Source organism: Scardinius erythrophthalmus, assembly GCF_964197995.2.
Source record: "Scardinius erythrophthalmus genome assembly, chromosome: 9".
NCBI classification, from domain to species: Eukaryota; Metazoa; Chordata; class Actinopteri; order Cypriniformes; family Leuciscidae; genus Scardinius; species Scardinius erythrophthalmus.
Window position 1 is genome coordinate 5002418 of NC_138229.1, and position 16072 is coordinate 5018489.

General features: G+C 36.6%; 1 protein-coding gene across 1 annotated transcript in view; it reads left to right on the top strand.

The window, feature by feature from the left end:
- Positions 1–467: 467 nt before the first annotated feature.
- scn12aa (sodium channel, voltage gated, type XII, alpha a) overlaps positions 468–16072 on the top strand; it is a gene marked incomplete at its 5' end in the record, with an annotated part of 74237 nt that continues 58632 nt past the window's right edge. Inside the window, 4 exons of the mRNA XM_081375048.1 lie at positions 468–734; positions 2686–2804; positions 7143–7223; positions 8972–9100. Of these exons, the coding sequence (XP_081231174.1) occupies positions 468–734; positions 2686–2804; positions 7143–7223; positions 8972–9100 (596 nt within the window). The remainder of the gene's footprint in view (positions 735–2685; positions 2805–7142; positions 7224–8971; positions 9101–16072) is intronic.

Consider the following 16072-nt stretch of genomic DNA (forward strand, 5'->3'; position numbering starts at 1 on the left):
CTTTATTGGCATTGATGGTTCCATGAAGAACCTTTAACATCCATTCCACAAAAGGTTCTTCACAGTGGAAAAGTGTTATTTTGATTATTAAAATGTTCTTCACACTAAGATAAAAAATGGTTCTTTGATGAACTGTTCACTGAAAGGTTTTTTAGGGAATAAAAAATGGTCCTTCTTTGGTACCTTCTATTTGAAACCTTTATTCATAAGGATGTATGAACTGGGAATTTAGATGATACACAGGATCCCTGGTACATCCCGTGAGCATAAAAGTCCCTGAGGAATCCCCATCATGCCCTAGAGTACATCAGGTGACTCCAGAGGGACTCAACCCACAGTCATTGTGCTGTAAATTGCAAAACAACAAGCTCATAGAGTGACTTTCTAACTCTATTTTTCTCTCTGTCTCATGGCCGACTCCATCTAGCTTTGAGTAACTTCTAGTACAGGACGATCAGGATGAAAAGATGGCGACCATGCTCTTACCAGCGGGTCCTGATGGCTTGCGACCGTACACTCGTGAGTCTCTGGCGGCCATCGAGCAGAGGATCAGCGAAGAGCGGACGAAGAACACGAAGGATTACAAGGCGGACCCCGGGTACACGGAGGAGCCCAAACCCCGTGCTGACCTGGAGGCCGGGAAGGGGCTTCCTCGGATCTTTGGTGATATCCCTGCAGGACTGGTCGGAGTCCCGCTGGAGGACATCGACCCTTTCTACTTCAAGAATCAGAGGGTGAGTCAGTCTGAGGTTACTAGTGGCCTTCGAGATGTTTTAGTGCATCTTAAAAAAAGACTAAGTGCTGTAAATGAGGCCTAATGGATGTGAAGTTTGTGTTTTTAGTTTCAGTCCATGAATAAACAGATGTATTTATAGAAGTGCATGTTATGCTTTTGTCTTTGAGATACGTACTTGTGCATTTTTAAAAGCTGTGGAAAAACATTTTCTGTTTTTTTCTGAATCATCTACCTTGAAATCACCCTCTTCGTTCTGCTCTGGTTTCTCCTGGAGAGCAATGAGATTAACTGGAGAGAAAATGGAGACTGTTTCCTACATCTCCTGAAAAACAGGAACCTCTAACTTTTGTCTCTTAGGCCCTGTTTACAGCTGGTATTAAGATGCGTTTCGGTCGATCGGATCACAAGTAGACGAGGGAGAGACATTCCAGTTTACACCTGGTGGTTTAATCCGTCTCTTTTGTCCACTTTCAACCACTTCTGTCCTGATTTCTTCGAGGAGAGGGTCTATGGGCGAAATGTGTGGACTTTTTCAGATCTTTCGATCTAATGGACAAAATAAGCTCACGCAATTTCCTCAGATAGCCGCAAGATATTAGAAATCTGGAATGATGAGAGAACATTGTGTTTGGTACGTTTTTCATCTTCGAAACCAAACTTTTGTCTAGTTTAAATCCCGTCTGGCTAGAGCGCTTCACATAATGTTTACACATTAGTTCAGTAGACGGAGATTAGACGGTCTTTTGTGTCTGTTCAAACACATGAGCGTTTACACTACGAAAGCAATCCGGTCCAATGCGTTTTCAACTACCTCTGGAAGTGGTCGAAAGTGGACAAGCTCAAAATGTTTTAGACCCCGTTTACACCTGTATTTAGTGTCGTCCACTTGTGATCCGATCGACCGAAACGCATCTTAATACCAGGTGTACACAGGGCCTTTCAGAATAGATAATGTCTCAAATTGTGCTCAGATTTGCCAAGATAAAGTCTACAATCAAACGATCAAGCTGCTGTCCACATTTATTTACAGCGCTCTACTATTACTATATGTTAACTATTGACTCATTTCTTTCAAATGAATATTAGGACAAACATCTGATCTGACACACAATTGAGAATTTCATCAATTCTGCATATCTATATGATAAAGCAACCTCTGAAATTTAAACAGTTTTTTCACTAACAATCCATTATACAGTCATAAACATAATTGACAGCAGAAGACCAATCAGAATAAACTATTACAGAGAGTGATTATCTATTATTGGCCAATTTGGTCACTGCTATATTGTGATACATCTGATGAAATATTAGCTGAACATTTAATTTATATATCTATTTAATCAATTGTCTTTTTTAAAAATAGTGGTATTGTGAAACATTATTAAATTTTAACCCTCTGGTGCTCTTCACGTGGTGGTCAAAAATGACAGATTTTTTTATTATTATAATTTCAATGAAATTACTGTACTATATTTTAGTTTGATAATGTTTTTTATTTAATATGTGTAGCTTTAGGGGATTTTATGGTACTAAATTATATTTATGCAGTAGTTAATTAATTCCTTTCTATACTTTTTGAGCTGGTCTTCAGTGTCACGTGATCCTTCAAAAAATCATTCTATGCTCATCTCTATATGCTGATTTGCTGCTAAAGAACCATTTCTGATGTTTAAAACAGTTGAATGCTTAATATTATGTTTTTTTTTTAAGAATAGAAAGGTCAAAAGAATGAAAACATTATTTACATTTATACTTAACATTATAACACTATGAATGTCTTAAAACGTTTGATCAATTTATCGTTTCCCTGCTGAATAAAAGTATTAATATATATTTTTAAATCATTCTGACAACAAACCTTTGAACATTATGTATCTTTAGATGCAGAATAGTGACATTTCATGTGTTCAGACTGACTGTTTCTCTTCTTTTTTCTCTTTTTACAGACTTTTATAGTAGTAAACAAGGGAAAAGCCATCTTCCGCTTCAGTGCCACATCTGCACTCTACATATTCAGTCCGTTTCACTGCATTAGAAGAATCTCCATACGAATTCTAGTCCATTCATATCCTTCCACTGAACGTTTCTCTATATGTGTGCATGTTTACTTGCTTGGAGAATTACACAGAGATTTGGTCTGTTTATAGCCGTGCTTCTGATTTGTGTTTAGTAACTTGCGCAGATATCAGACCTTAAGACCACAAGCTCCTCTAGAAACACAGCTGCACTGATTTCTTTTTTCACTTGCGATGTATTTTATAACCATATAAATCTGCTTTCCAAAAGTGCCATTCAAAAAGGTATGTATGAGAAACTAGAGTTGGGTGGCAGGCTATTTTGACTTGGGCCAGTAAATAACCACCTAGCAACCAGCTCTTCCTAACAACCACAAAGCAAAGTGCAAAAAAAACAATCTACCCCAAATATCATAGAGCGACTGCATCGCAGTGCATTGGCAACCATCCAAGACATCGTAGTATCATGCTGGTGATTTTTGCACGGGCAAACACCACTTACATTATCAGAAAACGTAGAAACAGAATTTAAAGTGGTTTGGTTTTTCCCATTTGGCCTCTGAAACTAATGAGGATATTATCAAAAGGCATCAAAAGCCAAAAATCTGGACCAACAGCAAAATGATATCCAGCTGCTCACATTGTGAAGCGAATCTGAAATATTTACCATCAGAGTTCTATTGGATTTGGTCTCATCTCTGAAACAGCTCTGTAATGTTCTTCCCTGGCATCGCCAACCAAATCCGCTGATATTCCTCCTCTAATTCCCCAAATGAAATAAGAGCGCAGTGATTTGGCATCATGTGACAGCTGCATGCACAGATGTTTGAGTGTCCGCGGTCATGATGCACGCAGGTTTCCAGTCCTGTGTCAGACGTTTCTGTGTTAAAACAATTAAAACCATTCATATTTTAAAGAGAAAGGGACATACAGACTGTATCACAATGCCACTCCAGGTAACTGTCATCATGCTTTACCAGAATACACATATATTACATCCTACATTTCTACGGTAACATTTACTGTATCTTTTTATTTATTTAGTTATTTATTAAACTCATCATTAATGAAAACAGTATAATAATATTAATACAAAAATGCTAATACTTTACTAATTAATTAATATATTGATATTTTACCTAATTTCAAACAAGGTCACAATAAATAATTGTCACTAACCTGTTTGTATTGACAATTTTTTTTTCTAATTCTTCTTCTTTTTTTTTACCATAACTAACCATTAATTTGTATATATTGACACAAAATATACATAAATTAATCTGAATTATATATATATATATATATATATATATATATATATATATATATATATATAGAGAGAGAGAGAGAGAGAGAGAGAGAGAGAGAGAGAGAGAGAGAGAGAGAGAGAGTTTTATAAAAATAAAAATAAATCACATTTTACCAACGCCCACTTGCTATTGCAAAAATTCTAATACTTTATACTAATCAAATAATAATTGACATTTTACCTAATTTCAAACAAGGTAAAAACATTTTTTATTAATTACTACCCTGTTTGTATTGACAAAATAATCTAATTATTTATTATTTTTATCATAACATTACTGAGACTAAAAATACTGTTTTGTAAAAATATTTAATTCATCTGAATTTGAATTTAATTCATCTGAATTTGTCTGAATTAACTTGTTTGTATTGACAAAAATATCTATAAATAAAAAAATTATATTTTTTTTGCCGTAACATTACTGTCACTAAAAATGCTGTTTTGCAAAAATATTTGATCTGAATTTAACAACATTATCAGTTTGTTATAGGCTATAATTTTCAGATATGGTTTAACAGATATGGTTTCATTTTCCATTGTGGGACAGATCACGGAGTTCTTTGAATGTAATACAAATACGCCAGTTGTTGCCTTTATAACGCAAGAGTTTACAGACGATATGATATGTAAATAGCGACCGTGTTATGGAGGGTGAACAGATATTTCTCTTTTTAACTTGTGTTTACTTCGCTCAAATAGCGTGCTTGGACAGCTACAGAGAAACTGGCAGCCAGGCATCAGACAACCAAACCAATCTCACGTGGAAATTTAACCGTAACTGTTCCTTACTGTTCTTAGAATCCGACGGTGGAAAAGTGGCTTTATTCTATCCCAGCCTTTCTATATTCTCATGCTCAGAAATGTACAAACAAAAAAGTTTTAAAAAATTCTGATATTATGATGTAAAATATACTGAGTTACTGTTATCAGGAACATCATTACTAAATTTTCTAGATACTAGCAAGACTTTTAGAATCATTTGTAGAATGACCCACATTTAGTTTAAACACTGTACTGTTGTGACGCCGCATCTCCTCTGACTGGACAGTTCAGATAGGGCCAGCTATATCTTGTTTTATCCTCAAATGCCACAGGCTCTGAAAATCCCTCTGTGTCCATGTTCAGGCTCTATTAAGACCTCAGATCCATAAAACAGAAAACAGAGTAAAGGAACAGCTGTTTGCCAATCACTAGGGTGAAATCCTTCTATATTTTTAGTTAGGATAAGCATAAATGACATCATGAATATTACAGGATAGCAACTTGACATGACGTACACCTTAGATCAGCAAAGTCCTCGTGTAGTTTGGCCAACGATGCAACTTACTTCATGTCATGGATTTTTTTTTTTTTTTATGTTATGATTAGGATTAGGGTTAGGGTTACTTAAAATATTAATATAGTTTTTGTTTGCACAAAAAACAAAATACGTCACGCGTACTTTCTTTGCAAAGTGAAATCGCCAAATTACTTGTCTAGCATGCATAATACAGCATTTTTAGTCATTTCCATGGATCCATGTGAACGGGAATCATTTTGATGATGTTTTTATCTATAGAGAGGGTGGAAAAAAACCTTTTGTAGTAGGAAAAGGATCTACCGCCTGCAGTTGATTTTGATATTATAGGTATCATCAACTGGCCAGAATTTTGAGATCGTAATAGATATGAAGGACTATAATAGGTTAAGAGCTCGCTCGAGTACTGGCGATCTAAACCATTTAGTGCTTTGTAAGTAATTAGCAAGATTTTAAAATGTATACGGTTTAATAGGGAGCCAGTGTTGACAGAACTGGGCTAATATGGTCATACTTCCTGGTTCTGGTAAGAACTCGAGCTGCTGCGTTTTGGACCAGCTGTAGTTTGTTTATTAAGCGTGCAGGGCAACCACCCAGTAGAGCAATACAATAATCTAGCCTTGAGGTCATGAACGCATGAACTAACTGTTCTGCATTTGTCATTGAGAGCATATGGCGTAATTAAGATATATTTTTAAGATGGAATAATGTGGTTTTACAGATGCTAGAAACATGGCTTTCAAATGATTGGTATCAAAGAGCACACCCAGGTTCCTAACCGACGACAAAGACTTGAAAGAACATCCATCACAGTATTCTAGGTTATTACGTGCTTTTTTCAGAATTAAGTAGTAGGAAATTACTAGTCATCCAGTTTTTTTTTATATCAGCTATGCATTCTGTTAATTTCGTGAATTGGTAAGTTTCGTCAGGGCACGAAGAAATATAGAGCTGAGTATATCATCAGTGCAACAGTGAAAGCTAGTGCCATGCTTCCTTATGATATCACCCAAGGGTAGCATGTATAATGAACAGCAACGGTCCTAGTACTGAGCCTTGTGGTACTCCATACTGAACATGTGATCGATATGACACCTCTTCATTTATTGCTACAAACTGATAATGGTCAGATAAGTATGATTTGAACCATGCCAATGCAATTCCACTAATGCCAACATAATTTTCGAGTCTATCCAAAGGAATGTTGTGGTCGATGGTATCAAATGCAGCACTAAGATCCAGTAACACCAATAGAGAGATACAAACAAGATCGGATGATAAGAGCAAATCATTTGTAACTCTAAAGAGAGCTGTCTCAGTACTATGATATCCTGACTGGAAATCCTATCATTTCTTTCTAAAAAGGAACATAGTTGTGAGGATACCGCCTTTTCTAGTGTCTTTGACAAAAAAGATCGACCTGTAATTGACTAATTCTGTAGTATCAAGTTGCATTTTTTTAATAAACGGTTTAATAATAGCCATCTTAAAAGTTTTTGGTACGAATCCTAATGGCACAGATGAGTTAATGATTTTAAGAAGAGGATCTATGACCTCTGAAAGCATCTCTTTCAGTAGCTAAGTTGGTATAGTAGGGTCTATTATACGTGTATATATAATATGATATAATATTGAATCCAAGTTCAAATGACTTATCTGCATCCTGCTTGCCACCTTAATTCAATTTTAGGAATTTAATTTGAATGGCATTTTCAGTTCAGTTATGTATTGTACACAACCCTTAACTGCTGCTCATTTCCTTAACTTGTTCACTTTGTTTAGCTTGTTCATCATGTGCACAATTTTGACAAACTGCAGCTTCATGGCGATGTCGGATCCTCCGCTGTGGACCAAATACCTAGAGTAAGCAACACCTTTATTCTGATGACTGTTTTTAAATGTTTAAACATATATATTAATTATATAATATAAAAATACATTTTGTATTTTACTACTGTTTTTAGTTATCTCTATAGATATTCTTATTTGATCACAGTTTTAAACTCTACAAATAGCTGCATATTTAATTTATTTTCACACATGCATTTTAAGGTCACAACCCATTTTACTTCTTTACTTTCTGAGTGAAATAGGATATTTAATGAGAAAGCAATTTACATTAATTTCATGTTGACTGACTGTAATACACAAGAATATAACGTTATGGGATTCTGCAGGTTTTATAAGGGGAAATTTTAAGACTTTTTCAAGACCTTTTTAAGACCAAGATTAAAAATGAAATAAAATATGAAATCTTGTTTTCTGTGAAATTGATCAAAATTAAGTATTTATGCTTAAAACAAGAACAAATATCTACCAGTGGGCTCAAAAACAAATCAACTTAATTCAAAGGGAAGTATAAACATAAACTAACTTCATTCTGTTACATTTGTCAAGACTTAATTTTACACTTGCATCTCTAGTAAATGTATGTTTAGATATTTGTATTGGAAAACAGGACAAAAATACTGAGGAAGATATTATTATTTTTTTGCAATGCATGCAACATTTAATGCCATAACTTAATGAATTTGAGACTTTCTGCTCTAAGACATTTTTAAGGCCTTAATTTGTGCAAGGGAAAATTAAGACCTGCAGAAACCCTGCATAAGTGCTTCAGAATGTGTATCGAAATGCTAAAAAGAGTTTTCATCTTAATTTAATTGCTTTGCTAGGGTCCTGATAACCACATTGGTAAGAGTTGCATCTTCATAAGCCTGCTGTCGCCATTCTGCCTGCAGCATCAGGAATGCCACATTTCCATGACAGTTCAATTTAAGCTAAAGCTGCGTAGCGCAGGTTTCCGGTGTCTAAGCCCTGACCTAGATTTTAACAGATGACCGGAGTTTCCATATTCACTGATTATGCCTCTAGATTCTCTAATACAAAGCCATGGTGACCCAGCTCAAATAAAACATCATATGCATGCATGGAATATATTTTAAGAGATTGAATCTGAGCATGCAGCATGTTAACAATTCACCACTTGCATCAAAATAATAACTGTGTGAATGTTATATATATATATGTTTAAAGGGGTCCTATTATGCTTTTTTTTTTCAACTTTTTTTTTTTTTTTTAGTCTTTAGTCTGTAATGTTTCTGTTTGAGCATGAAAAAGTTCTGCAAAGTTACAAAGCACAGCGGGAGTTATTCTCTGTTTCTGTATTCCCTGAAACGCCTCCATTGTAGTCTTGAGTTTTCTTCCGGGAACAAACATGACACAATAATCCCGCCCAAGGAAAGCACAGAAAGGGACGAGGTCTGGTTGAGTTAGTTAATAGTGTGTTGAAACTCGTGGTTATGGAAAGGGGCGGGGTATTTCTCACTCAAAGCAGATGACCAATCACAACACACTGGTCCAACCAACCAATCAGAGCACATTATGCTTTTCAGAAGGAGGGGCTTCATAGAGACGGGAACTAAACAGAGCGTTACTGACAGATTGGGCAGATAGAAGCTGTTTTTTTTTGTTTGTTTTTTTACATTAAAGCATGAAAACCTATTCTAAACAAAATCAAGACTTAATAGGTCCCCTTTAAAAAATCCAGTTAGTAGTGACTAGTAACAGCTCACCATAAATAGTTCATGTTTTCTCTTGTATTCTTTCAGGTACACATTCACTGGCATTTACACATTCGAGTCTCTGATTAAGATCTTGGCCAGAGGGTTCTGCATAGAGCCCTTCACCTTCCTCCGAGACCCATGGAACTGGCTGGATTTCAGTGTCATTGTCATGGCGTGAGTGTGACATTTCATTTTTATTAAGACTAAAATAACTGTCTGTTCTGAAAGCTGTGAAATTAATGTGAATAAGCTGTTCAGAAATATGAAAAGTCTCACCCTTGTGTCAATTTATATGACTTTCTTTCTTCCCTGGAACACAATGGAGAAGTTTAGCTTAATATTCATGCTGCTCTTTTACATTTACATTTATGCATCCAAAGTGCCTTAAAAGAAGCACAAAAGCGTCAAAGAGTCAACAATATTCTTAATTTACAATGTCAGGTATATGTTTAAGGGTGTGGGGTGGTTAAGTGGTTAAAGGAGAACTCCGGTCAATTTTAACATTGAGCTCATTTTTTGTACATTTGGAGTGCTGTCAATACAGAGAACAACGACAAAAATCGGTGTTGCCTACACCGAGTTATTCTATTTTTAAAATTTGCACCCTGTTGACTTCAATGGGGCAAGTAGTAAGCCTGCTTTTTAGCCTCTTAACATCCTTGATGTGTCATTACAAGTGCACAGAAAATGTGAGTGATTCCTTCCGAGTGAACACGGGTGGATCTGACTGCAGTAGATGTTAGAGATATTAATAAAAACGAAGTTAATTCAGCCAGCGCTCATACCTTTGTTTACATCCTGTTTTCGGTGGAACGCCATAGTAATCGATTGTCGAGTTCACGCGCATAGGTTTAGTTACCAATGATCACGCGCGTGAACTCGACAATCGATTACTATGGCGTTCCACCGAAAACAGGATGTAAACAAAGGTATGAGCGCTGGCTGAATTAACTTCGTTTTTATTAATATCTCTAACATCTACTGCAGTCAGATCCACCCGTGTTCACTCGGAAGGAATCACTCACATTTTCTGTGCACTTGTAATGACACTTAAAGGATGTTAAGAGGCTAAAAAGCAGGCTTACTACTTGCCCCATTGAAGTCAACAGGGTGCAAATTTTAAAAATAGAATAACATGGTGTAGGCAACACCGATTTTTGTCGTTGTTCTCTGTATTGACAGCACTCCAAATGTACAAAAAAATGAGCTCAATGTTAAAATTGACCGGAGTTCTCCTTTAATATAACAAATGCAAAAAGTGATTTATAATATCAAGCTCAAAAACACCAGCAAGTCTCATGTTAGTAGTTAATTTGTTAAATTCCAAGTCCTACAATTTATTTGTGTGAGAGACAGACTTAGATTTAAGTTGTTATTCACTGAAATGTAATCTTAGTGACACTTTTTGTATATTCATATATCCTTTGTAAACATATTTTAATGAAAATGTGAATAAGTGTTAAAAAAAAAAAAGACTGTTTTTTAAGTAGATATTAGCATATCATAACCAATGAGACAAGAGACTGGAGTTGAGTGGAATAGAAAGAGGGAGGAATCAAGAAAGATGTAAATCAAGGTACACAGGTATCCAGAAAGAGATTTGTCAGGTGACCTAAATATCCAGCATTTACAGCCCAACCAAATCAGAGGATTGGATTAACTAAAAGAGACAGACTACTGCAGGATGAACATTTCCCCTCATTAACAAACCGCTCTAGTTTGTCCTTCCAAGCTGTTTTTTAAAAGTTTAGAGGGTTTATCTCTTCTCATGCTTTTCATCTAAATTTTTGTAGGGTCAGATCAATGTCAGATGCACTCTTTCTCAGGACACCTGGGCATTTGTGATCCACTCGCGCCCTTATGACTTACTACGAAAATAAATAAATAAACAAACATATAATAATATTAATTATCAGTAAATGTTCATTATTATTTTATATCTCATTTTAATTCATACATACATATATAGATAGATACACAGTCACGTGAAAAAAGAAAGTACACCCTTTTGAATTCTATGGTTTTACGTATCAGGACATAATAAAAAGCATGTGGCCTTTAGCAGGTCTAAAAATGAGGTAAATACAACCTCAGATGAACCACAACGCATGACATATTACACCGTGTCATTAATTATTTAACAAAAATAAAGCTAAAATGGAGAAGCAATGTGTGACAAACTAAGTACACCCTATGATTCAGTAGCTTGTAGAGACACTTTTAGCAGCAATAACTTGAAGTTATCATTTTCTATATGACTGCATCAGTCTCTCACATCGTTCAAGAGGAATTTTGCCCACTCTTCTTTACAGTGTTGTTTCAGTTTATTGAGGTTTGTGGGCATTTGTTTATGCACTAAATCACTATCTCTCTAAAGGTCCCGCAACAGCATTTGAATCAGGTTGAGGTCTGGACTCTGACTGGGCCAGTGCAACTCCTTGATTCTTTTCTTTTTCAGCCGTTCTGTTGTAGATTTGCTGGTGAGCTTGAGGTCATTGTCCTGTTGCATATCGGCCAAGCTTTAGCTGTCGGACAGATGGACTCACATTTGACTCAATAATACTTTGGCACACAGAGGAGTTCATGGTCGACTCAATGATTGCAAGGTGCCAGGGTCCTGTGGCTGCAAAACAAGCCCAAATCATCCCTCCATCACCGTGATGGACAGTTGGTATGAGGTGTTTGTGCTGATATGCTGTGCTTGCTGTTCGCCAAACATGTCGCTGTGCATTATGGCCAAACATCTCCACTTTGGTCTTGTCTGTCCAAACGACATTGTTCCAGAAGTCTTGTGGTTTGTTCAGATACACATTTGCAAACCTAAGCCGTGCTGTCATTGTCCTTTTAGAGAGAAGAGGCTTTCTCTTGGTGACCCTTCCAAACATGCCATACTTGTCCAGTCTTTTTCTAATTGTACTGTCATAAACTTTAACATTTAACATGATAACTGAGGCCTGTCGAGTCTGAGGTGTAGTTCTTGGGTTTTCTGCAGTTTCTCTGAGCATTGCACGGTCTGATCTTGGGGTGAATTTGCTGGGAACTGTCTTGAATGTTTTCCACTTGTGAATAATCTTCCTTACTGTAAAATAATGGACTTCAAAATTGTTTGGAAATGGCTGTGTAACCCTTCTTAGATTGATGGCAGCGACATTTTGCTTCTCTAAGATCATCGCTGATGTCTTTCCTCCTTGTCATTGTGTTAACACACACCTGAATGCTCCAGACCAGCAAACTGCCAAAACTTCTGCTTCTATAGAGTTGGTCACGCTTGCTGATGATCAACTAATCAAAGACATTTGATTAGCAGCGCCTGACTGCTACTTACTCTCTTTATTCCTATGGAAGAAGTGACTTAGTTTGTCACACATGGCTTCTTCATTTCAGCCTAGTTTTTTTTAAATAAACCATGATATGGTGTTATATGTCGTATGTTGTTGTTCGTCTGAGGTTGTATTTACCTCATTTTAAGACCTGCCAAGGGACCAGATGATTTTTCTTTATATCCTGATATGTAAAATCATAGAATTGAAAAGGAGGTACTTTCTTTTTCACATGCACTTCTTTTCACACTTTTTCTTTCTTGTTTACATATACATGTATATCTACACACACACACACGCACACACACACACACACACACACACACACACACACACACACACACACACACACACACACACACACACACACACACACACACACACACACACACACACACACACACACACACACACACACACACACACACACACACACACACACACACACACACACACACACACACACACTATGTTCTGTTCTGATGATGTTCAATTACTAATTATTATTCATTAAGTTGTCTGTAAGCACACATAGTGAGAACAATCTGCTGCTAGTGTGTGACACCAAAATATCCGCTCTGCTTGTTATTAATTTAGCAAAATGGCCAAAGCCCATAAAGCCCAGCTGATTAGATTATCGTGATGTCTTTTTGTGTAAAGTCGCGAGAGGACAGAGACATTTCAGATGTCATGTCCTCTGGTGGCAAAACTAGAGAAATACTGTCGTGAAACATAAATATTTTTTAAAAGATTTTAAAGTTTAGCTGTATGTACAGCATCTGTGACAGGCTGTTGACTACCACATTAAATCATTTAAACCAAATCAAATGTACAGAAAATAGAAGTTTAGAGTAACTTGCACATGACATTTATAAGGATCAGGAAGGGTTTTTCCATCCACAGGAACAAATCCTGATGTTCATCCACCTAGACAAGTAGTCCTATAGGTAAAAAGGCAAATGAGAAACTTTATTAACTTAATTAAGACATTTTTATAAAGAAGAATTGATATAAGCATTTCTGCACATATTATATTTACATTATATGGCATCCAAGTGCATTACTGTAAACCTGAATTTTGTTTGCTTTTACAAAGTGAGGCGCGATTCAAAATTATTATCTTTGAATGAAAATAAATCAATGCTCACGGTCTGCACTTTGAATGACTTTGAATCTTTTTCTCTCCAGGTATGTGACAGAGTTTGTGGACCTTGGCAACGTATCAGCATTACGGACGTTCAGAGTTCTGCGTGCTTTAAAAACAATATCAGTGATCCCAGGTGAGAGACACCTTCAGGACCACAATCAGCTTTGCTTTCATACTAAATTCAGTGATAAGTTAAAATGTGGAATATATTGCATATATTTTAATTTAATATTAACCTTCTTGTTTTTTTTTTTTTTACGTCTGTAGGTTTAAAGACCATTGTCGGTGCTCTTATCCAGTCGGTTAAAAAGCTAGCGGACGTGATGATCCTCACTGTTTTCTGTCTCAGTGTCTTCGCTCTGATTGGTCTACAGCTCTTTATGGGCATCCTACGCCAGAAGTGTGTCCGTAGCCCCGCCCACTGTGTTAACTCCACCTACCCTGGCAATGGGAGTTTCGTTTGTAACAATAAGACATGGCTGTCCGTCAAGGACTTCTTAACAAATGAAGGTTCAACTAACTTATATTGGATATAATGCTTCATGTTGTAAATGTTAACTATTAATGTCACAGTAGGGGTGTAATGATTCATTTGTTTTCTTGATGCATCGCTTAAAAATAATTTCTTACCTAAAGCTGCACTTTCTGTGTCAGTGTATCAAAGCTCATTTGCATAAAATTGAGCTCAAGTTTGCCGCGTGATTATTTCATCACAAAAATGTAAACTGTACTGTAAACTCTTGCAATGAACTGAAAACAAATTAATCATGAATTAAATCGATTGGCTGTCAACTCAAAGATTCAAACCTCTACGTTACAGGTTAATATTTAAATGTTGAACATGGTTCAGTGATCAGCGCTGAAAACAAATCAATGAAACTCACCAAAATTGTCAGTCAGTATTAGATCAACATGACAGCTTCTGTTAAACTAAGTATATAGTGATGAAGTCTATAGTTAAACTGAACAGCAATTGAAAGTGTCAGTGATTCTCAGTCTGACGATGTCTTGTAAAATTCATTGAATTTTTCTCACTCTTGTTCCCACAGACAATTTCTACAAAATTGAAGGATCCAAGGATGCCTTAATATGCGGATACAGCAGCGATGCTGGGTAAGTAATCTGACTTACTACATTGAGCAAACCCAACAAGGTTTTCTGTACAGGGTTACGACTAAGAGATCTATCTTCAGACATTGCGTGCTTCAGCTCAGACTTATGTAGATAATCACTCGGTATCAGTTTACCATGAGCTCATCCAGCCTATTGTCATTACTATGAAATGAAACACTGTCGTACTGCAGCAATAATATCCATAAATCCTAAAAGGGACCATGGTTTATCTGAGAACACACATCGTCGTCTCTGCGTGTAGGGAGACTGAGCGGTCAGCATGGTGACATGTGGCATATAATCGGAGGTGCGTGATAGTTAACCACAATCTCTCATGATGTGACTAAATGAGCAGCTGTCATTGGGACAGGGTGCTTTAAAGCCCTTAGGAAAAGTTTAGCAAAATTGCAAAAATGATGGTTTTCATATAGGTTTCCCAAACCAGGGTTATTATCATTAACTAAAACCATAAAATAAACCATATTTTCGCCACTTTGAAACAAAATAAACATGAACTAACATAAAATAAAATAAAATACAAACTTTTCTTTTTCAATAGTTGCCAAAGCAAAATTTCTCATTCTCAAAAGTTGAAGTACAATAAAAATAACTACACCTAAATAAATTAAAATTTTGTAGACATAAAAAACTAACACAAATGACAAAAACATTTTTTTGTTTAACTGAAATGAAAATGAAACCAGACAATATAAAAATAAAGGTACCACTTAAGTTTAACTATTTGCTTATTAGCATGCATATTATTAGGATATTGGCTGTTTATTAGTACTTATAAAGCACATATTAATGCCTTATTCTGCATGACCATATTCTACATATCTACATATTAGCAGCCATATCAGCCTGTAGCCCAAGACTGGTTGCCCACTGAAGCTAAGCAGGGCTGAGCCTGGTCAGTACCTGGATGGGAGACCTCCTGAGAAAAACCAGGTTGCTGCTGGAAGAGGTGTTAGTGAGGCCAGCAGGGGGTGCTCACCCTGTGGTCTGTGTGGGTCCTAATGCCCCAGTGTAGTGACGGGGACACTATACTGCCAAAACAGCACCGTCCTTCGGATGAGACGTAAAACCGAGGTCCTGACTCTCTGTGGTCATTAAAAATCCCATGGCATTTCTCGTAAAGAGTAGGGGTGTAACCCCGGTGTCCTGGCCATTCCACCCATTGGCCCTTACCAATCATGGCCTCCTAATAATCCCCATCCACTGAATTGGCTCTATCACTCTCTCTCCTCTCTCCACCTATAGCTGGTGTGTGGTGAGCGCACTGGCGCCGTTGTTCCAAGTGGATGCTGCACACTGGTGGTGGTTGAGGAGAGATCCCCTGATATGATTGTAAAGCGCTTTGGGTGTACAGTAGTACATATGAAAGCGCTATATAAATGCCTCATTCTATTCTATTCTATTCTACATCCCTTAATCCACCCAATACCTAAACTTAACAACTACCTTACTAACTATTAATAAGCAGTAATTAGGAGTTTATTGGGACAAAAGTCATAGTTAATAGTTAGTTATTAGTGAGAACCCAAAACCAAAGTGGACCCAAAA